This window comes from Petaurus breviceps, unplaced genomic scaffold (assembly GCF_028583685.1).
Source record: "Petaurus breviceps papuanus isolate PSGF00001 unplaced genomic scaffold, PetGlider_PUasm1.0 175, whole genome shotgun sequence".
Classification (NCBI taxonomy): domain Eukaryota; kingdom Metazoa; phylum Chordata; class Mammalia; order Diprotodontia; family Petauridae; genus Petaurus; species Petaurus breviceps.
This window is the reverse complement of record NW_027185764.1, coordinates 30,220,767-30,245,156: the sequence shown is the minus strand read 5'-3', so window position 1 is coordinate 30,245,156 and position 24,390 is coordinate 30,220,767. Positions and strand designations below refer to the sequence as shown.

Sequence of the window (24,390 nt, the reverse complement as noted above, 5' to 3'; positions counted from 1 at the left end):
GCATGCCTCCTCTTTCTGGTGTGCTCTTTGAACTCTTGTATAACATAGCTGCGATACGGTTGCAGACATTTTCTAATTCTATCTTGCTGATGCTCACATTATTCATTCTCAGTTGGTTATTTTATTACAGTTGTCATTGTTCTTATGTTTGTCTTCATCACGAATCATGCCTTGGAGTTTCTCTTCTTCCACCATAGTCTTCGTGTTGAAAACATAAGCAGTCATCCATTTTTTATCAGCTGCCTTGTTTCTCTATTTCCAACCAAAAGCTATTTTTTTCTTTCTATTTATTTGAGTTCTGTCAGTGACACTACCATTCTCCTAGTCAAGTGTGCTGAAAGCCTCATTGTCATCTTTGATTTAAACTTTTCACCTTTTGTACCCAGCTAGGTACAAAATCCTACCAATTTTTTCCCCAAAAAGTTTTTTGTAGCTTTCCGTTCCCATTGCTGGCACTTTGTTCTCAATGCACTTTGGACCCTTTAGCATGTCAGTCTGCTAAGTACAGCAGCCTCTTGTCCCTGAATCCAGGCTCTTTTGATCCTAGTTTCAATGCTTTCATCATACCATGTCAGGCTAATCTTCCCTAATCACTACTTTTCTTATGCCCTTCCCTTGCTCAAAAACCTTATTTCTTTATTTCCTGTTGCATCATATTTGGCTTCCTTTTCCTGATTTTTTGGGCTTTCCCTCCCTGTCCAGATTTACTTCCTGCTATTTCCAATACGAACCCTTGCCTCTTTCAGGTTAGTCTCTCATTGCCCCACAAACAAATCTTTCTCCTGCCAGGAAATGTTGTCTAACTAAATCTTCCCCGATTTTTTGGACTGATCCACAGTTTTATTTCTTACAGGAAGCCTTCCCTGGTGACTCTAAACTTCATTTACCTGGTCTTGTTTGTGATCTCCCATAACCCTTAGAATCTGTTTCATGCCATTTCTGGTTTTCCTAACAGTTCTTTTTTTCCCCCCATTTCTGACATACTGTTTATTAAACCAATGAGGGGTAAAAACACAATGATACATTCAGGTCTTTACAAATGAAAGGATTTGAAGTCACTAGCTAATTTGATTTCCTTCTCTTGCTCCTGGGTTTTTTCATTATGTACTGGGTGACACTGAGATGAAAAAAGCCTTCAAGATCATTCACTACAATTTCAAAAGTGAATGTTTTAAAACATCTCAGCAGTAAATGGTCTTTTTGCTAAATTTTGACCCTTAACTCTCAACAAGCATCAAAAAGAAATTAAGAGTTCTAAGAAAATTTTGGGCTCTGTTTAAGGCAAGAAGAATCAAAACTCAAATGCCTCACTGCAACAATTTATGCCAACATTGTAGACAAAATTAACATGAAACAGTACATTATCATCATTAAACTGCTTTAGATCTGTTAAATACATGCATATCAAAATTCAACCAGATAAATTAATATTTGTAATTAAAATTTCAGAGTAACATCTGTACATGTCCTGAATCTCGTTAGTAAGAAATCTTGACTTAAGTCCAGGTCCCATTCTAATGTACCATTAGCACTAGCACATGATATTTTCCTTTGGTGAACTTAACTCAGACTGAAATCACCGCAACAGAAATACTCTGTTGGCTTTCCAGGAGATTCAGGGAGAATATAGTGAGGCAAAATGTAGGTAGAAGTTGCAAGTGGTCACTTAGGTCTCAAGTTTTAGATTCTCTTATCCCATTGATCAAATTCTGTACAATATTTTCCATAATTTCAACCATTTGTAAGAGGTTTTGCACTGTCCTGAAAAGACTCTTCCTTATTTCTTTTGAGAAACTCTCCAACCTCATTCTCTTTCTTTCTTCTTCCTTCTACCTCTGGCTCTTTTCCTTGCTCATTGGACAGGTCACTTTGTGGAGATGGCAGGGTTTTTAGATGGCTACTTGGATGAGGTAGATTTATATTTGCTGACACATCCAGCTAAAGTTTCTCTGTACTTATGTAGGCAGCCAAAATGGATCCAAGAACCCCAGGCTCTTTTGACTGCCCTTCTTCTAGGCCAAAGTTTTGTGGGAAATTAGTAAGGACTTTCCCACCAATTTCCTGTTTGGCATTCCTGGGTATCAATGTATGGTAGGGATCCAGGGATGATGGGGGTGGTCTTGAATTTCCTATCACCTGATTCTGATGCTGTTCTTTTGCCTCTGGAAATTGTGTCAGGAGACAAGGTTGAGTGGCCATTTGATCCGGAAGGTGATTGGTAATCTGAAGTTCATCATGTTCCTGATCCCTAGGTGGACTTAAATCTTTCCCCTTGACTTTTCTCTTCCTAGGAGTATTATTGTCACAAACCTTTTTCATGCCCTTTTCTGAGGCATCTTTGACTTGGGAATCAGACATGACTAATCCTTTTTAGAAACTTTGACATCCAAACCCTGGAAGCCACATTCCTCAGGAAGGTACTCATACAAGAATGGATATTTCTACAGAATTAGCTTTTTTTCCTCAGAGCAATCATCTTGGGATGGCATTAATTTCTGATTTTGTGAGAGGTGGAGCCAAGATGGCGGAATGGAAGCAATAACTTTCCTAAGCTCCTCTGTGGATCCTGTCACTAAACTTTAAAAAGTAAATCTGAATGGATTTTAGAGTGACAGAATCCACTGAGAGACAGAACGTGGCAGAATCCAGCCCAGGAAAGTGCCCACGTGGGTCTGGGCAGGACCAGCAAGGACTAGAGAGCAGACTCCAGACAAGTGAGAAGGAGCCCCAGCCAGCAGACTCTTCTAACAGTTCTTACTGAATCTAAGTCATATTCTCAGTGGTTTGCTTGTTGGGTTTATTGAACATTGACTGGACTATCATTGCTCTATACTTAGAATTCTTCAGGAAGCTCTCACTCTTCTGTGACGTTGCAGAAAGAATTCACTTCTTTATTTTTAAAATAAATTTATTTATTTTTATTTTCACTTCCATAAATTTTAAATTTTCTCCACCTTCCTTCTCCCCCTCCCAAAAATTTTGTGTGCAATCTGACATAGGCTCTACATACACTTTGTTTATAGAAAAATTGGAACAAATGGAAGGAACCATGAGAAAGACAAAATAAAAAAGAGCAAATTACAGTGGCTTTGATCTGCATTCAGACTCCATATTTCTTTCTCTGGATGTGGATAGGACTCACTTCTTAGTTTGGAGTTAGACTATAATGATGTTCTCTACAGTTCTTTTCCACTTTGGGATTCCATACTACCTTGTATTATTTGTTTCTCTTTCATATGTGAGTTAGTTTTGTCTTTGCAACTGGAATAGAAGTCCCTTGAAGGGTAGGAGCCCCGAAAGACCCTAGCACATTGCTAAAGGCATAATCTAGGCATTAAGTACACTAATGAAAATTATGTGTGTACCCCTCTATATGTGTACTGTCTTCTCACATGCTCTCTCTTCACATACCTCTCCATGAATGTTCCCTATGCACATTTGTGGGATAAACCTCAGGTTTATGGGAAAATATTCATTGCTCTTTTTTTTTTTTAACCAGTCCATTTCATTTGCTTAGGAAAAAAATTCCTTTTACTGTGGATTATGCTATAGAGATTTTTAGGATTAAGTTAAGCAATCTTTAAAGGATTATTTTGATGTATTTTTGAAAACAAATAATTTTGTAGAAAAATACATGCATAATACTACATTTTATCTGCTGGAAATTTTCAAAGTTTTATTGAATTTTCTTGCTCATTTTTCTTCCATTTTCTTTCACTAACAGCAAAATATAGAACAATGCTCACATTTTCTGATAGAGTCTAAGTTGTGTGAGGGTAAGGGACCTTGGGATTCCTTTGTTTCCATGGTGCCTGGCCCATTGCCATTTATGCTTGTTGATGGACTGAAGGTTCCCACCCCTGCCCCAACCTATGGCAAAATGGAGAATAATAATATTTTATTTTTTCCTTCACAGGGTTGTTGTGGGAAAAGTAATTTAAAATATGGCATAGATGTGAGCAGCTTTTATTATCATTATTAGTGTTAAATCATTAGCAAATTAAGAAGTATAATAGTTAAGTATAACATTTAGAATTTGCCATTTGAATCTTTAATAGTAGTTGAGGAAAGGAAGTGAAAAATTACATTTTCAAGATACTTAGACCTAGAATAGTTGGTTACTTGGCTCTTTAGCTTCAACTGATGGACATGTGGGTAAGCTTCTGGTATTAACAACAGGATAAGCCAGTGACTTTAATCCAGTTTCTTAAAAGTTGTTTATTTACATATTCACTTATTTGTTTATTTATTTTTTTCCAGGTTGTTAGTCTTATTTTGGAGGAGGCTAAGAAGAATTCTTCATTTTGAAATTTCCTAGAGCACTGATATCAACAATGTCATCCAGACCATTTGAAAGCCCTCCTCCGTACAGACCAGATGAATTGTAAATATCCTTCTGATATTTTTCTTAATAACTTAGTTATCCACAGGGAATGAGAATATGTAGTTGTTTATATAATTAACAATAGTTGGTCGGTAGAATATAACTCTTGCACTCAGATTTTTGGCAGTTGGTACAATATAATACCTTTAATAGCTTTTCTATTTAAAGGTTGTTACAAATTTCCTTAATTACTTGTGATTTTAAGTGTGTCATTATTCATGGAGTGGGATTGGGTTACTGTACCATTTTCTTAATGGAAACTAGAGCAATAACATGACTGATAATGGCTTAAGTTATTTCAGAGAGTATATAATTAATGATTTGTGTTGACCATTTAACGAGTGTGGAATTTTCTAAGATTTCCTTGTTTCTGCTATTTTTGTTTTTCCTTTGGATTTATTCATGAACAGATCATAGCATCATAGGTTTAGAATTGGAAGAGGCATCTCAGGTCATCTAGACCAACCCCCTCATTTTACAGATGAGGAAACTGGGGCCCGGAGATGTTAGGTGACTTTCCCTACTTATTTTCTCCCGATTCTTTTTATTTATTTGCTGTTGGCACTTGTTTGTGATAGGAATAGCTGTAGACTTAAAAGTGCAGACTTTGGACAGGCTGATTAAACTCACTGGTTTGTGTGAAAATTAAACTTGAAAGAGTCCTACACTTATCTTGAGACTTCAGCTATAATCCTAACTTTGCCATTTAATAGAATAGCTCTATTACCCTGGTAAGTGAGCCTCAGTTTCCTCATTTTTAAAATGGAAGTTTGAAAAACAAGTTAATGAAAATCCACTTTTTCTCCTTTTACCCCCCTCATTGGAAAAAGAAAAACAAAACTCTTGTCACAAATACACATAGTCAAGTAAAACAGATTTCCTCATTGGCCACATCTAAAAATTTTATGTTAATCTGCACCCCAAATCTGTTACCTCTCTTTCAGGAGATGCATTGTGTGTTTCCTTATAGGTCCTCCTAATGGTTGCTAATTTATTTGTTCTTTTGATATTTTGTGTACCGTAAGCTCTTTCTGGGCAGGTTTGTGTTCTTGAAAACCATGGCAAAAATATGCCTTTGATAGCTTTGGATCTAGGTTTTCATGTAAATATTCCTTCCAGTCCTTTTCATCTTGTGTGATTTAACTGGGGTCTTGCCATAAATCTTGTAACTGAAAAAATGTTTTTAAAAAAAATTTTATTTCAGCAAACCATCTCATTATGCACCAAGCAATGACTTATACAATGGAGAGATGCATGTTCGACCGATGCTTTCACAGCCAGCCTATTCTTACTATCCAGAAGATGAAATACTTCATTTCTACAAGTGGACTTCCCCTCCAGGAGTGATTAGGATTTTGTCAGTGATCATTATTGTGATGTGTATTGCCATCTTTGCCTGTGTGGCTTCCACACTTGCCTGGGACAGTGGCTATGGAAGCCCCTTTCTGGGAAGCAGCTACTACCCTTATGGAGGAAGCAGTGGCTTTGGTAGCAATCTAGGCTACGGCTACAGCTACGGCTACGGCTATGGAGCTTATACTGATCCAAGGGCTGCAAAAGGTTTTTTACTGGCCATGACAGCATTTTGTTTCATTGCTTCATTGGTGATATTTGTGACCAGTGTTATCAGATCGGGAATATCCAGGTCAAGAACATACTTCTTGGTGGTGATCATTGTAAGTGCTATCCTTGGCATTATGGTATTCATTGCTACCATTGTCTACATAATGGGAGTCAATCCAACAGCACAAGCTTCTGGATCGTTGTACTCAGCTCAGATATATGCTCTCTGCAACCAATATTATTCACCTACGACAACTGGACTCTATGTGGATCAATATCTTTATCACTTCTGCATTGTGGATCCTCAAGAGGTATGAGTACAAATGAGTATTTTTTTTCTACATGAGTCATTAATTGTTATTATTATTATTTTGCTTTTTTGGAGGGCAATTGGGGTTAAGTGACTTGCCCAAGGTCACACAGCTAGTTTTTTGTGTGTGTGTGTTAAGTGTCTGAGGCCGGATCTGAACCCAGGTCCTCCTGACTCCAGGGCTGGTGCTCTATTCACTGTGCCACCTAGCTGCCCCGAGTTATTAATTATTAGCAAACAATTAACATGCATGTTTTTGGGGTGATGTATATAATGGTTTTTTTTTTTTTCAATTAGGAATTTTCCACCTTTTCTTTCACCTAAATAATTCACTATTTTATTTACTTGGGGCTTTGAGGAAGGCAAGAAATTCGGGGAGGAGAATATGAACGTGCAAAACTTTGTACAGTATCATCCTATTGTTTTCAAAAATAGAATGTGTAATATGAGTTTTATTTCTGCTGCTTGCAAGACAGGAATAGGTCTGCTGCAGCAGAGCAGTTGGATGGCTGGATATCCTAGAAGCATCTCAATACTCCTTCCTTCTGCCCAGAGGTTCTCATGCCTGAGCCCTCTACTTAGGTGACTGTATCCCCTTCTGTTTGACAGATACATGGTAAAATGGAAAAGGATAGGGTCTGGACCTTTGATTTCACTGATAAGATGAATTCTCAGGCCAGGAAAACTCTAGCAGTGCAGATCAACACATCCTTTCTGTAACTTAAGGTCTACACTGGAGAGTTGCCTAGAGCACTGACCATTTAAATAACATACTCAGGGTCACACAGCCAGTATGTTATAGATGGGACTTGAAGCTAAGTTTTCATGACTTGGCCAGTTCTTTCTCCTCTAGGCAACCCTGACTCTCTTTGAATCCTGTGTCTATGCTTAACAACCTCTGTAGTCTTGGGCAAGTTATTCAGCCTCTCTAGCCTTCAGTTTTCTTAATTGCAAAAAGATATGATTCAGTTAGGTGACCTCTGAGTTCCCTTCCATCTCTAAATCTTTGACCTTATTCCAAATTAGATATGTTATTGAAAGACTGACTATAGCCACCCTGTTCATTCAGTCATTTTTCAGTCTTCTTTACCTCTTCCTGACCCAATTTGGGGTTTTCTTGGCAGAGGTCTGGAGTGGTTTGCCATTTCCTTCTTCAGTTCATTTTCCAGATGAGGAAACTGAGGCAAACAGATTTAAGTGACCTGCTTAGGGTCACACAGCTAGTCAATGTTTGGGGCCAGATTTGAGTTCATGGGGTGGCTAGGTCGAAGAGTGAATAGAGCACCAGCCCTGAGTTTAAATCTGGCCTCAGACACTTAACACTTACTAGCTGTGTGACCCTGGGCAAGTCACTTAACCCCAATTGCCCTGCCTTCCCCCCTCCAAAAAAACCTAAACAAACAGATTTGAGTTCATGAAGATGAGACTTTTTGCCTCCAGGCCTGGCACTGTATCCGCTGTGCCACCTACTTGCCTTAGTCATTGAAAAACTTTCAGTGGACACCATGGGGCCATGTTGGTATAGTGAACTGGTGCTCCCCCCAGTAAGAGGCCACCTTTTTGTGATGCTGCGTTTTGAACAAGGAACCTGGCATCCTTAAATAGTTGGTTAAATCTAAGCTGCATCTTCCATGTCTGTTGAAAAGTAAAAACATTGAGTATTTTTCAGTGTAGGGTACCTACAATAGGAGGAATTCTTATGCAGGAATATTATCCCAATTGGACACTCTGTCTGCAAGTGGAAAACTGAAAAGTCCTACCAGTAAAAAATGATTTTTTCTTTCCATTTTAAAAATTTGGATCTTCATATAATAGACCTTCACCTACTGACTATGAGACTATACTGTTGAAGAATTTTGATCATTCTTAGATTGGCTGGTTCTTTTTGTCATCTATAAAGAATGACTTTATTAAGCAAATAGTATAAACAAAATTATGAGTGAGGGATGCTTACTTATTATTGATTATTTACAAATTACTAAAGGACTACTTACATACATAGTCTTATATATTCATTGAAGCAGGTCCCAGGGGCGGCTAGGTGGCACAGTGAACAGAGCACTGGCCCTGTAGTCAGGAGAACCTGAGTTCAAATCCGGCCTCAGACACTTAACACAAAAACTAGCCATGTGACCTTGGGCTAGTCACTTAACCCTGATTGCCCTCCAAAAAAGCAAAAAAAAAAATTTAAAGCAGGTCCTATAGGTTATTGTATGTAGGTGAAATTAATGAAAACATGTATTTAGGAAGTATGAATTAGAGACTTTTATCATTGTTCTTAGCACATCAGTAAAGGTGGTTGTCCTTATTTTATGGAAAGGAAAATAGCTTATTTTAAATCTCCCAAACAGCCAGGCAATTAAAGTTTGATTTTCTTTTAACCCTTTTTAGGCCATTGCTATTGTGCTGGGGTTTCTGGTTGTTGCAGCTTTTGCTTTAATGATATTCTTTGCTGTGAGAACCCGAAGTAAGATGGACAGATATGACAAATCCAACATTCTATGGGACAAGGAAAGTGTCTATGAAGAGCAGCCTCCTGATGTAGAGGAATGGGTAAGTGTAAAAGAAAATGAACTCTCTTTTACTCGGGTATTGGACCGTTGACCCCGATGTTCTATTTGACCCTTAGTGTGGCTTTGTTTTCCTTTGTTCTTAAAATTAAGATCAATTTATCTTACAAACATAAGTTAATTTTTATCATTTGAAAAGAAAATGGCTGATATCAGTGACAACTGCCTCATTATGATATGAAAATCCACATTCTCATTTTCCTTTTATAAAGGAATAGACCTATGAAGTGATTAGAGAAATGCTTCCAAATGAAACAAATATCTTCCGTTTATCTGGGCATTGCAGAAAACGTCATTTTTCTCTTTCCCCTTTTATTTGCAAAAATGTTTGCCAGCTTATAAAACATCTAATTTTACAAATTTCACACAAAAATCACAGCTGTGTAAAAAAGCAGTGCTACAGTACATTGTAGTGCATGTAGTCCCTATGTGCATTTGGTTGTGATTTTGGAGAGGGAGGGGTTGAGGAGGATGAATTTTGAGAAGAGGGTTTTATTATTTTCCTCTAGGCACAGGGAAGGACAGCAATGCTAGTCTTACCAGTGGTGTCTTCCTTGTGGTATGTGTATTAACAGTTTTCCTTTCCTCCCAACCCCCATACCCTTTGATGCCTGGAATTTCACCTTTAGACAGTATTTCTTGGAACTTCAAATTTATGATTATATTGCTGTATGCTAAGCATCTAGATGTTTGCTTTTTCTGCCTGTAGAGTTTTCCTAAACCTCATTGTCTACAAAAAGAAGGGGGAGGAACGAAAAAGTTAGTGGATTGTTTAAGAGCTGTTGGCCCTACAGACTGGCAGCTGGCCTGCTTGGTTTATAAGTCATTATGGAATTATAGTGAAAAATGGCCTGAATCCTTCCTTATGTTTTGAAGATGAGGCCTCAAACACACTCAAACAAACTCATGGTCTTATTGTCATAGTTTTTAACAGAGACTTAAGAGACTATCATAGACTTTATCGGAAAACAGAATCCAGGCCTGTGGCATGGCAACTTCCTAAACATATTCAGAGCCATCACATCTCCCTTGATCTTTCCCCTACACCTTTTTACTATGGTAAAAGTATGGTAGGTGATTAACAATATAAAGATGAATTCAAGTGGGATCTTTTTGTAACAAGTAATAAATGCAAACACCACCTATTATTTAAAATATAGATGCCATGGGATACGTGTATGGAAGTGTTTTTCTCACAACTGGTTAAGACTAGGATCTTAAGGCATTTGGAGTAGGTCAGTTTTGGTAGGGGTATGAAGAGGGAAGGACAGGATATTTCTAAAGAGGATAGACCTAGGTGGAACCTTAGCGCAAAGGAAAACTGGGCATCTTGGGGAATGCCAAGAGTTGGGAGAGTACTGATGGAAGGTAAAGTTTAGCAGAGGACTGTCTGAAACACTGGATGGAGGAAGGTGGTATGCTACATTAGAAAGAATGGAAGTCTTAAAGTCGAGATTCAAGGTCTTGTCCAGCCCTGCTAATAACTTTTTATGAACTTGAAGAAGTTACTTTACCACTCTGGGACTCATTTCCTCCTTTATGTAATGAGACAGTTGGACTTAAGTAAATTTCTAACTCTAGAAATATTTGTTTCTGTGAACTGTTTTTCCCTAAAGGGAGACTGAAATCTAAGTGGAGTCTTTGCCAGTTTATGGTATAGCATGAATGAGGAAGTCTTCTAAGACCTGCTGGTATGGCCTTTCCCTTCCTCTCTCCCCTGCATTCCTTTCCCCTTTTTTTTTTTTTTAAATTCTGTCTTTTTCATTACTGCGCTCTTCTTAGAGCACTGTGGTTTCACCCCTCTGTTCATCACTTTGAAAACCCCCTTGAAAACACTTTGTGGGTTTTTTTTCCCACCTTTGGATTCTCATATTTGCTATAAGAAGTCATTGTGTTTTATAGAGAAACTAGTATAACGCTACCAAGGAATGTTTTCTTTTGACCTTTAGCTCTAGGCAAGGCCACCTTTAAGAGGGATAGGACCAGCTATTGTGAGCGGCAGCTAGTGAGTGTATGAAGTAAATGTTTCGGTGAGAGTTTCTGGGTGTGTCTTATGTTTGTTTACTGGTGGTTGGTTTCAATAGGTATGGGAGACCAGTTCCAGCTGATGAGCATGGAAGTCCCAGTGAACTTTGTGCTGTCATCTGGTTTTGCCATGATGAGGGTTTGATCAATTGTAAGTGCTTAAGATAATGGAATGAAAGATGTCTGTAGGAAGATAGAAAATTGCATGTAATGATAGATTACTTTTAACAAATTTGTAGGCTCTCCGGTTTCCAGTGATGTTACAGAGAATGTGTTTTAAGGTGTGCTGCAGAGTTCCTGACTATCAGGAAATAAATCGATGGTATATACCATAAAATTCAATTTTACAAAGCAGTGTTTTCATGACTATGAAATTGGTGGTGCAAATACTGGTGATTCCCATTTCAAACACAAGAAATGAAGGTTGGGGGCTGTCATTTTAATCCATTTTACACACAAGGAGTCATTTCTATTGCTTCTGTTTTCTCCCATGGGAAGTGACTGTTAGACTCACTCACAAAGGCCTCTTTGAAATAAACATTTTAGTTTCTTTGCAACTTTTGTGTCAGTCAGGTATCTTGATTTGCTGTAGATGTTTACATTCTAAATTAAGAAGTTAATTTCCTCAAACTCAAAACTTTTCTTTGTTGGATTGTTTACTTATTTGTAAGTTTCTTTGTTAATTTCAGATTGGTTATTGTTCTTCCTTGTTAATGTGGCCTAATCTTTATTCAGGCAGCTAAGTAAAGAAGTAGATAGAGAGGCTGGCCTGAAGGTGGGAAGACCCAGGTTCAAATTTGGCCTCAGACACTGTGAATGACACTGGGCAAGTCACTTAACCCTGTTAGCCTTAGTTTCCTCATCTGCAAAATGGGCTGCAGAAAGAAATGGCAAATCACTCTAGTATTTTTGTCAAGGAAACCCTGAATAGGGTCACAAGAGTTAGACACGACTGAAATGACTGTAGAATCTTCATTTTTCTGATACTGCAATAGATATAGGAAGACTTGTTGGTTTCTGAAGTGAAAATAATACTACATTCCACCATACTATTTGCCAAGAGTATACTATTTGCAAGGTACTATACTAGGCACTGGAAATACAAAAATGAACAAGATGTGGGACCAGATAGCTTCACTGCTGGGAATATAATCTGAGGATGTATTAAAAGGGTAGCTATTTATCCAGATATTTTTGTTTCAGCATTCTTTGTAATAACAAAACAACTGGAAGCAACTGTAAGAAGTCTTGCAATGGGAGGGATGATTAAATTGTGGTATTTTGATGCAATGAAACACTATAATACAGTTAAGATTAGCAAATATAAAAACATAAGGAAATAAGGAAAGTTTTGTGACAAGACTTCAGTGAAATAAGTATACTTTAGGATCATGTAAGAAGAAAAGTGAATGAGAATGAATGGACAAATCACACTGTTGGAAATTTAGAAAATTATTTGAAAAGTTAGGGAAATTTACATATTTAAATTTATTCATTTAAGTGAAAATCATTATATTGGCATTGAAAAATATTTGTAATTACTAAGACAAAAATAAAGATGGGAATCCCCATGTTCTCAAGAGACAGTGTACTTATTTAGTCAAGAGTATACTGAATGTGGAGTCAGGATGACTTAGTTTTATGTCCATCTTGGATACTTACTAGCTGTGTAACCCTGAGCCAGTCATTTACTCTTTCTGTATACACACACATTTGTATATACACATATACAGATGTGTGTGTTTATGTGTCTAAATATAGAGACACACATATATATCTAAGGGATTTTAATACTAGACAGTGATGATGCAATACAAAGTTTTAAAATGAGTGAATGTTTAAAACAAAAAATTAGTTATTTTTTTTAATCAATTTTAAAATGCTATGAGAGTTTAGGGGGTTAAGGAAAGCCTGATGGAGAAGATAGCATATGAGCTAGGCATTGATTGCAACAGACTGATGAATAGCTAAGGAAGAGCGACTCTTCCAGACTGAAGGACCAGAACAGTGGTTAGGAAACTTGGAATAGATAGGTTTTGTTTGCTCATGTGACATGTGAAGTAGAGGCAAAGGTGAATAGGTAAGTTGGTGTAAAATTATAAAGGATTTTGAGCTTAAACATTTTTTGGGGGGGCATGGGAGACCCATTTAAAACGGGTCTTTTTTTGGTGGGTGGGGGTGTGGAGAAGTGACTTAAGACCTATGCTTTAGGAAGAGTAATCTGTCAGTAGTATATAGGTCATATTGGAAAGGAAAAAAGACTGGTGACACTGTTGAAACAAAAATATAATGATAGCTGCCATTTAAATAGTGTTTTCAGATTCGTAAGATATTTTACATAAATTTTCTCATTGGAGCCTCACAACAACCCTGTGAGTTAATTATCACTAGTGATTTGCCCATTTCACAAAGGAGGGCACTGAGCCTCAAGAGAGGTGGTGAGTTGTTGAAGATTATGCCATCAGGTGAGATGTGACCTTTGATTTTCCCTGCTCCAAGTCGAGCACTATATCTTACATCGTTCAGGCAGGTAGTAATGACTGACTGCCATAGGGAAATCGAGGGAATGGAGAACAAACAACAGGTGGGAAAGGTATTACAGAGGGTGGGCTAACCCGAATTTATAACTGATTATGGGAGTTAGGATAAGAAGAATCAAAAGTGACTCCAGTGTTCTGAGCAGGGGTGATAAGATATCATCATGATTAATTTTTTAAAAAGTAGGTAAAACTGAATACAAAGTAACCTTACAGGGAAAGGCACTTGCCCCTGGGAGGACTTTCGTTGGTGCTTTCACAGATTCTTGAAGGGAGCCAGGAATTCTGAGAAAGAGAGGTAAGGAGAATGAACATTAAAAAAATTAGACCAGTATGACTAGACTATAAAGTTCATAAAGGAGATGAATGTACAGGGAAACTAGAAAGATTGGAAGTTTTCAGGTTGTGAACTGATTTAAATGCCAGGGGAATTTATAAGTGATCCCTTGAAGTAATAGTAAGTCACTGGAGTTTGTGAGGGGAGGGATAAGTAATGTGATCAGACCAGCATATTAAGTCTGTTAAGCATCTGTGTGGAGAATGGATTGGAGTAGAGAAATATTTGAAGCAGGATAATCAGTAAGAGATTGTTGGGGGTGTAATGCCACGAACGAGCAGCTTTCCAGAGGACTGCTACTGTGAACAGCTTCTGAGGTTCTGATTACACTGTATGGTGAACACTATACCATTACAAATCAAAGCACAACATCCACAGAAAATCAAGGTTCAGCATTCACAATGTTACAACTTATCACAGAAAATCACAATATAGTATTAACAACATCTTATCATTAAAATGGCCACAAAGTAGTCACAATATTTAGAACAAAGAATAATCATCTCAAAGTACAATAATCAAAGTCTTCCACTCACGGGGCACACTTGATTAACTCAAATCAGTCACTTATTTAGCAATCAATTACTAAGTATCATACACAAACCCTTCACCCCTAGGTCAATAGTAAACTTCAGTTTCATCATTACTCAGTACCCAGGGAGAGGTCTTTTCATTTTGACTTGGGGCGAGCTCTCAGATTCCCTGGATCCCCTTCCATGGTCCCAGATTCTACCTGGATTCACCAGACTGTCACCTGGGTTCAGTGGCAGACAGCTCCCAGTTCCTTGTCCAGCCCTCCAGGTAGGTGCTTCTCCATACTGAAGTTCACAGGGTCTGGTCCATCTCAAATCCTTCACAATTTCTGCTTCTGAGAATTCAAAGCTCAACCAAGTCACAAACAGACAAAGTCTCAGCATCCCAGTCATGCTTCCTCAGTCTTCTTCTGGACTCCTGGGTTCCTCTGTCACCTGGGTTCCTGACTCCTGGGCTCCTGTTCAGAAGAAGCTCCACCACCACAAGTTCTCAGGAAATTCTGGCTCAGTTCTCCATTCTCTCTTCTGTAGCTGCTCTGCCACCAGATGCTGGTCCCAAGAAATTCTGACTGTGCCTCTCTGGGGCTTTTCCTTATATACACACAGCATTAGCTTCCTGTTTCTGCCAATCCCTTCCTGTTACATCAGTAAAAGGAGATAGGAGTTCATACCTTCTGTTTCCCCAACAGAGGCTTGATCAATTACCTGCTACCTTGTCAATACAAAAAGGGATCTTCAAATTCAAATTACATTACCATTTGGGGAGGGGGGCGAAACACAGCTAGGTGGAACAATGGATAGAGCACTGGCTCTGGAGTCAAGAGGACCTGAGTTCAAATGCAGCCTCAGACACTTACTAGTTATGTGACCCAGGGCAAGTCACTTAACCCCTGTTGCCTCCAAAAATTAAAGGGGCAGCTAGGTGTGGTACAGTGGATAGAACACCAGGCCTGGAATCAGGAGGATCTGAGCTTAAATCCAGCCTCAGACACTTGCTAGCTGTGTGACCCTGGGCAAGTCACTTAACCTGGATTACCTTTAAAAAAATATTAAAAGAGGCTGTTGGTTCAGATAAGAAGTTTTGAGGACCCAGTCTAGGGTGATGGCTATGTTAGCAGAGAGAAGAGAATGTACATGAGAGCAATTGTAGAGAAAGAAAGGACAATATTTTAAACAAATGGATAGGTATAGTAAGTAAAAGGAAGGGGTTAAGGATGGTGCAGACACATAAGCCTGGAAGGCTGGTGGTGCCCTACTAATTCTGTTTTTGGATATGCTGAGTTTGAGGTAATAGACATCTAAGTGGAGTTGTCAGTCAAGTGGTAAGAAAAGTAGAACTTGAGTCAGAGAGAGAAATGGAGAGTGGGGAAAGGGAAAGAATGAAAAGGGAGGTGGAGGGCCTGAGCACTGAATTTCAGTGGTGCGTACAAATAGGAACCTTTCTTGGCATTGGGGATACAAGTATCAGTAGTCCAGGATTCTGGAAAGAGGTTGGGGAGGTGAGGATGTCATATATACAGAAGTGATCATTGAAGTCATGGGAGAGTATGAGATTTCATAGTTGATGAGGGAGAGAAATTTTATGTGAAAAATATGGAGGAAGCTCAGTATTTTTACTAAACTAGAAGGCAAGACCATCTCTTGAGAGTGAATAGTGTAGGTAGGGTGGAGGTGGAGGCCTCGAGGAGATTTGAAAAGTTTTCAAACAGGCACTTGTGATAGTAATGGCAATTAAAGATTCCCCTGTATTGGCTTGGTTTTCAAATTGATTGTATTAAAACCCAGAGTTTGTTAATCCCACCTGTGGGATGGGCTTGTTGATGTGAAAAGAAAGTCCTGAAGTGGGAGGAGCTGGTGACATAGATTTGGAGAGACACTAGAGAGAGGCGGAAGATCTTTTTTTTTTGGAAGCAGCACCTCGTGGAGAGAGAGAGACTAAGAGGTTGCTGGTGGCCGCTTTGAATTGCCCTGGACTTTTGAGACCTGCCCCCTGAGCTGCCAAGGACTGAGGAGACATGGCTGTTTTGCTGGTACTTTGTCTGTCTGTTTTGATGTTATTTTGCCAGATTTGTCCACTGGTGAAAGACTGTCCTGTTGAAGAAGTCCTGGAACCTGGCATTTGGTTAAGAAGGCCTGAGACTGTCCTGCAGACAGAGAGTGAATACTGTCCACTGGTGAAGGACAGTGCTGTTGTTGCAGGGGTCTGGGAGCCTTTCTGTTGGTTCAGAAGCCCTGAAGAAGGATTTTCTTGTTGTGTGTTTACAGAAATCCTGGGAGAGGGCTTTGCTAATGTGTTCAGGGGTTCTAGGACTGTTCTACAGACAGAGGATAAATTCATGAAGGGACTGGCAATGTATCTTATGGCCTTGCTAAGCCTTGTCTCCCCAGGAACTAAGATTGCTGAGAACTTGCCTCGTGTCAAGATGAAGAAAAGACCTCCATTTGGGTATTAAGTGCTGTGTTTAAACTTGATGTAACTCTGGGGTAGATTCAATTGTGATCCAGGGGTGGGGAACTTTTGACCTTATGTTTGGAAACTAATCTCCATTTGAGAAGAGGGGCTTTGTGGTGGACTTAATTAAGGTATAGCCTAGGGGTGGAGAAGTATTTAGAACAGAGACTTTGTAATTGATTGAATGATTGGAAGGTCCTGGGCTGGGGTAGTACTTGGAGATTATTTAATCATACTTAGTAAATACTGTATTCTGAATGATGTCATGTTTTGATCTTCTCTGTTCTGGGTTTGTTACTGAATAAAATAGAGAGCACCTATGCTGGTATTTTGAACCTGGGAAGTTGCCTTTGCTTGATATTACATTACAGCACTTCACATTCATTAACTAGAGGTGAATGAAATTAGCAAAGTGCCTGAATGTTTGTAAAGAAAAAGGGAATATAAGTTTTCTACCTTTTATAAGAGTAATTGCTAGGGCCACCCAGGTGGTGCAGTGAGTAAGAGCACAGGCCCCAGTGTTGGGATGACCTGGGGATCAAATCTGGGCTCAGATACTTAGCACCACACCCAGAAATAACTGGCTGTGTAACCTTGAGCAAGTTACTTAACTCCGATTGCTCTAAAAAAAAAAAAAGAGTAATTGCTTATGTTTGTATGATGTTTTAAGATTCACAAGGTACTCTTCTTACTACAGTTCTGTGAGGGAGAAGTATTATTCAGATTTTTCAGATGAGGATACTGAAGCTCACAGAGGTTTAAATAAATTGCCAGTGGCTATACAACTATATTAGAAGCAGTTCTCACTTAACTCTAAATTCAGCACTCTTTCCTCTGTACTGTGGTGCTATTGCAATTGCATCCATAGTAGTAAACCATGAAGAATAAAGACAAATGTTATAAAATCTTGAGAATGAAGATAATAGAATCATAGAGGTCATCTGGTCCATTTCCCATTTTACAAAAGATGATTAAGGCCCAGAGAGGGTCTGACTCCCTGTGACTCCCAAGTTAACATGTTTGGTGAATGGATCAAAGAGAGGAGGACCAGAAGCAGGAAAATAAATAGTTAACTCTTTTGCATAAGAGGTGAACACAGATTCGGTCTATAGTAAGAGTGGAAATAAGTAGAATAAGTAGAACAATTACCACCTCATCCCAAACATAATCAGTTTTGAAAATTTATTCTGAACCTTTTTTTTTTAGGATCGGAAACCCAAAAGGATATCAAATGAGTTGGCTTTCTCCAACTCAGTGGGCTTCAAACATTTTTGTATGTTTTCTTTATCAGAGAAAAATTATTTCCCTCACCTTGCTAGCTCTAATTACCTAAGCAGGAAAACACCAAGCACATCAAATTTGCTGGAGATTTCTGCCCTAGGGAGGGAGGCAAGAAAGGGTTCTCTTTTTCTGTTGCCAAACAGAGAAAGCCTCTCAAGAGATCCTGGCTTTCCAGGTACCACCTGAAGGGAGTTCTCCCAAATTCAGGATCATTATAGATGGCAAAGAATGGCAGACTATAATTTAGTTTGCATAAAATAGCTAATTTACATGTCCCAGCTGGTTCTTAGCCTTGCCTCAAATCTCCTGTTAAATCCATTGGGGAAATTTCCTCTCTCTTAAAAAAATAAAAACCTCAGTAGGGTTTTTGCAACAGTGGGTTTTTTGCTCTGAAACAAACTTCCCAATAAATTCCAGATAAGGTTCCTGATAAAATAATTGAGTTATCCATGTTATTACCGTCTGAGCTCGGAGTGGGGAGTTGGGGGCTGTGTCCTTTAACTTTAACAATATGACCACCACAGTGCCTTTGTTATTGACCAGTTTTGTTGTCTCTCATTGTTGATTTATTTACATTGTTGTAGTCATTCTATATATTGTATAACATACAGTTATTTGTTAGATTTATTCAGTAAGTTTATTTAGTTGCCTAATCTTTTTTTTTCTTTTTTGCTTTTTGGAGGGGGGAGGGCAGGACAATTGGGTTTTAATGACTTGTCCAAGGGCACATAGCTAGTAAGTACCAAGTGTCTGAGGTTGGATTTGAACTCAGGTCCTCCTGACTCCAGGGCCACCTAGCTGTCCCTCTTGTTTCTATTTTAAATCACATATCTCACATGATAACTACCACCCTAGTTGATCATTTCTAGCCTTTATGATTCAGAAAACTAATTGGTTTCCCTGTCTCAAGTCTCCATTCATATATCTGTCCCCCACAAAGTCAATCAGCAAGCATTTATTAAGTGCTTACTGTGTCCTGGTCACTGCTAAAATCTGGAGATATAAAGAAAAATTTAAAAACATAGTCACTGCCCCCAAGGAATTTACATTTTAATGGGAAGAGACAACATGCAGAAAATTATGTACAAAGGAGATATATAAACTGAAAATGAGAGTTGATCCTAGTAGGAAGACAATAATAGCCTGTGTATTTTGTGGGGACGATGGGGTCCAAGCACCTCATTGGGGGGGGAGTTGTGTATGAGAAGGTACCCAATGGCTTCTTGGCAGAAGATGAATTGGATCTGAGACTTGAAAGAAGCCAGGAAATGGAGGTGAAAAGGGAGAATATTTCAGCATTGGGGATGACCATTGAAAAGCCATATATTTGGGTGATGAGTGTCCTTTGCAAGGAATGACAACGAGGCCAATGTTGCTATATTGTAGAGTATAAGACGTGTATTGTGGTTGTAAGAAGAGTAATAAGACTGAGAATGTAAGAAGAAACTAGGTTACAAGGAGCTTTAAAAGCCAGAGAGAATTTTATATCTGATGGTGGAGTTAATAAGGAACCATTGAAGTTTAATGAGTAGCTGATGACATGGGCAGACTGTAAATAGTTTTCTACCTATCACTCCTTGTCCTTTTTGTTTGATCACTTTGGGAGCATAAGTTGAGTGATTGTATTCCTCGGTCAAATGGTTATGTACAGTTTAGTGACTTTGGGGTTGTGAGTTACAGTCTGAGTTGTTTTAATTTGCATTTCTCTTATTTGTGACTTTCAGATCACTAATAATAACTTTTTTTTTCATTTTCTTGTTGATAGCTTGCTTGACTCTCTTCCCTTGAGAACTTACTTTTCAGATTGGACCACTTATCTCTTGGGGGATGGCTTCTGTTTTATTTGTTTGTATTCATTCCCTGTATATCTTAGCTATTAGACCTTTATCAGAAGAATTTGTTGCTAAGATTTTTCTCCTACTTAACTATTCCCCTTCTGATTTTTAAATGCATTCTCTTGGTTGTACAGTGTCATACTTTTCAAAGTACTTTTCAGTGACTTTTCCAAGACCATACAGTTGGTGGCAGAGCCAGGGCTTGACCTCTGGGCCATTTAAATGATAACTAATATCCTGTTACCTTTCAGAAACTGCTTGCCTACTATTTCTTCCTTAGAGAAGATAGGGACAAGTAGCCAAAACTTTTTACAAAACAGTTTTCTTCTGATATTTAGTGACTTTGTGAAAGATTTGTTGGGTAATAAAGGTTGAAATGAATGAGCCATAGGTAGTATGATAGTATATGCACACTATTATTTATGATGTAGAAAATACTCCTATCACGGATGATTGATTGGACATACATTTTGCTACTTATACACTAACATTCATCAGAAGAGAACTGAATTTTTTCTCATTTTGTAGTTTCTGATTTTATAAATGAGAAAATAAAGGGCCATGGAAATGAAAAACTTAGAAAACACAAATTAAAGCAGTTTGAGGAAAATTGTGAAACTAACTTGTATGGTCCAGTAGAAAGAGCATTGGTTTCAGAATCAGAGGAGTGAGTTTGAATCTCATTTGCATCATTTTTTTAAGCTGTGTAACCTTGAACAAGTCCCTTAAACAGTTTTCTCTTTGGTAAAAGGAAAGGAAAGGAAATAGATCTAAATTTCCAGTCCTATGATTGTCCTTATTAAAAATAATTATCTAAAGGCTTATGGAAATTCAAGCTTATCTTCAGTACTCAAATCTTACGTTTGGTAGAACCATTTTGAAATTGTGATAGACACATTTGAGAAAAAGAGACATTCAGGTTAGATTTTCCTTGAATTATGAAACCTGTATACTGCAGATGTTTTTAAGAAAGGTGATATGACTAATAACGCCTGTTGGAGTTGTGAAAAGTGATCCAAACATTCCGGAATTCAATTTGGAACTATGCCCAAAGGATTTTAAAACTGTGTGTACCCTTTGACCTAACAACATGACTACTATTTCTGTATCCCAAAGAGATCAAAAAAAGGGTGAAATGACCTATATGAACAAAAAGTATTTATAGCAGCTCTTTTTGTGGTAGCAAGGAATTGGAAATGGAGAGGATGCCTATCAATTGGTGAATGGTTGAACAAGCTGTGGTATATGATTGTGATGGAATACTATTATGCTATCAGAAATGACAAGCAGGAGGGTTTCAGAAAAACCTAAAAAATGTACATGAACTGATACTGAAGTGAGCAGAACCAGTAGAACATTGTACACAGTAACAGGATTATTGTACATTGATCAGCTTTGAAGGATTCAACTACACTAATCAGTATTATCTTTTTTTTTTTGAGGGGGGAAGGCAAGGCAATTGGGGTTAAATGACTTGCCCAAGGTCACACAGCTAGTTAAGTGTCAAGTATCTGAGGCTGCATTTGAACCCAGGTCCTCCTGATTTCAGGGCTGATGCTCTATTCACTGTGCCACCTAGCTGCCCCTGATCCAAGGAAATTCAAAAGGACTCATGATGAAAAATGCTATCCACCTCCAGAGAGAGCACTGAAGGACTCTGAGTGCAGATTAAAGCATACTTTTTTCATTTATTTTGTTTTTCCTGCTTTTTTTTCCAACATGGCTAATATGGAAATGTTTTGCATGCCTTTCACATATATAATTAATATTCTATTATCTGCCTTCTCAATGGGTGAGGAAGAGGTGAGGAGAGGATTTAGAACTCAAAAATTTAAAAAAATGAATGTTAAGGGGCGGCTGGGTGGTGCAGTGAATAGAGCACTGGCCTTGGAGTCAGGAGGACCTGGATTCGGATCTGGCCTCAGACACTTAATACAAAAACTAGTCATGTGACCTTGGGCAAGTCACTTAACCCCAGTTGCCCTCCAGAAAGCAAAAGAAAGAAAAAAAAAAGATAAAAATGAATGTTAAAGTATATTTTGGGGGCGGCTAGGTGGCGCAGTGAATAGAACACTGGCCTTGGAGTCAGGAGGACCTGAGTTCAAATCCTTATCAAACACTTAACACACAAAAAACTAGCCATGTGACGTTGGGCAAATCACTTAACACCAATTGTCCTACCTTCCCCTTCCAAAAAAAAGCAAAAATTAAAAAAAAGTATATTTTGTAAAAAGACGGTATGATATATTGGAAAGAGTATTGGTTTAGGTGATAGAAGGCACAGATTTTAATTCCCTATTTATGTTAGCTACTTGGATAGTTGGGTGACTAGCCATGAGTAATCACTCCCTTTAACCACCTTTCTTGCTGTGTAGAATGGGCCTAATTAATTGTATCTACTTTGCCTACCTCCTGGCCTATGGTTGTTGTGTTGACCAAAAGAGGTGATGAAATGCATGGAAGAGTTTAATTAAATTTTAGTACACTATACATATGTTACATATGCTCAGCAATACTATGTACATCCTGGGTAGTAGTGTAGAAAACATGTAAACTCCAGTTGCACATTTTTTTGGTTGTTTTGTTTTTTTCTAAGCCCACCTCTATAGTATAAAGGAATCCCAGAATACCAGCCACAGAAGGGAGCTTAAAGATGAACAGAAGAAAAAACAGATCCAGAGAGGGGAACTCACTTCTGCAGGATCATTTGTGGTATGGCAGGAACTAGAACAGGCCCTTTTCCAGCCTCGTGATCCCAGCTCCAGAGCTCTTTGTTCAGTCTCATATCTTCCCTTTCCTCTCCCTTCTTTCTTGTTACTCTGTATAGTTTATTTAAGAAACAACAACACAGAAATAGCTAGCTCCAGGTTCCCCACCCCTAGGTAGAAAAACAAAATTAAGAATAGCATTTGGTAGGGCCCTCAAGGTGGGTGAAGGTGGCGCAGTGAATAGAGCACTGGCCCTGGAGTCAGGAGGACTCGTTCAAATGTGGCCTCAGACACAACACAAAAAACTAGCCGTGTGACCTTGGGCAAGTCACTTAACCCCAATTACCCCACTTTCCCTCCTCCAAAAAATCAGAAAAAAAAAGCATTTGGAGAAAAGGGGAATGACCTAATTTGGACTTCTTGACCCATGGATTGCAAACCCTTGAATAAAAGTAGTGAAACGTGCCCCTCTTGTTTTTTTTTAAGTAGTTGGCAGGTGGCCAACCTAATTGCTTCTCCAACAAAGTAAATTCATTCTAGAAAGTTCAAAATCTTTTGTTATTAGTATGGAACAACATTTACTTAGTTGCTGCCCCCAGGGCTTAAAGGCCCTGGTCTTGGATCTACGGGAACTTTCACCTTTCTCTACCAAAAAAGGGAGATTGGTAGAAAGCAAAGCTCTGTGTGGATCCCTGACCGAGCTTGGCGTGTGTAGCCCATGAAGTTCGGATTGCTCGCCTGGTAGCCATGCTCTCTTTTGCAACTATTTACATAATGTTTACCCGAATGATCTCATTGGAGATAATGTTTTATACCTCTGAAACCAGGTGCTTTTAGATATTAGCATTCAGTTTGAAGGGGGGTGGGTGGAACAAAATGAAAATAAAGGCATTTGTCACAAGCCCCATCCATGGTTCTCACAAGTTCATCTTTCCCTTTAACCCGGCTTTGCAACACTGGTGCAAACAACAGTAAAAATTGATGCCTGATACATTATCTCATCTTGAAACTTATGCACAGTGGGGGATGGGGTGAGGTAGGCGGGGCCAGCAGCAGGGGAGGGGTGGGGTAGGTTGTGGGAGGAGTGGGGAATGGATACAATCTGCTGGAGACATCTGCTGGAAGTGGGCCTGGCTCTTTGTTTTGTAACCAGCACAACCATTCTCCAGTGTGCCTGTTCTTTATAAAAAGTCTCCTGGGGCATGGGCTGCCACTGTATTAGCATATCACTTCTTTTAAAGAAAAAAAAAATAACTGGCATCTGTGTTTAGGTCACAAATGGAAGAGAGCAGAATTTGTTTATTTTATTTAGTTTGTTTTGTTAGATAGCCAAAGTTAAAGTACACAGGACCATGTCAACTCAAACAACATTGGACTCTGAGAAGAGAGAGAACATGCTGGAAAGGAACCATTGCTAGATTAAAGAATATTACATGAAAATGAATCAAGTTTTGAGTGTCCGCCGCTCAAAATGGGAATCGCCAGCTTTTTTAGAGAGGCAGCATTAAGAGTTGTTGTTCAGTTATGTCTGACTTTTAAGTGACCTCATTTGGGGTTTTCTTGACAGATAGTGGAATGGTTTGCCATTTCCTTCTCCAGCTTATTTTACAGATGAGGAAACTGAGTCAAAGAGGGTTAAATGACTTGCCCAGGGTCACACAGCTAGGAAGTGTCTGAGGTCAGATTTCCTGACTTCAGTTGGGCACTCTATCCCTACTGTAACGCCTAGCTGCCAAGCATTAAGAACCCTGGGTTCATATCCTACCTTAGACTTGCTTTGTAACTTTGAGTAAGTCCCTTGATTTACTTGTTTACTTAGTTAATTAGCCGGGTAAAGTGATGATGATGGCAGCAC

At 38.7% G+C, this 24,390-nt stretch overlaps 1 protein-coding gene across 5 annotated transcripts in view; it reads left to right on the top strand.

Moving 5' to 3' along the window:
• The window catches only part of OCLN (occludin), a 59,403-nt gene that overhangs the window by 5,489 nt on the left and 29,524 nt on the right, over positions 1-24,390 (top strand). For 4 of the 5 annotated variants that reach the window (XM_069085000.1, XM_069085001.1, XM_069085002.1 and 1 more), the window contains exons 2-4: positions 4,261-4,384; positions 5,589-6,258; positions 8,649-8,810. In XM_069085000.1, the coding sequence (XP_068941101.1) occupies positions 4,335-4,384; positions 5,589-6,258; positions 8,649-8,810 (882 nt within the window). In that variant the 5' untranslated portion in view covers positions 4,261-4,334. The remainder of the gene's footprint in view (positions 1-4,260; positions 4,385-5,588; positions 6,259-8,648; positions 8,811-24,390) is intronic. The other variant, XM_069085004.1, reaches the window with a different exon arrangement.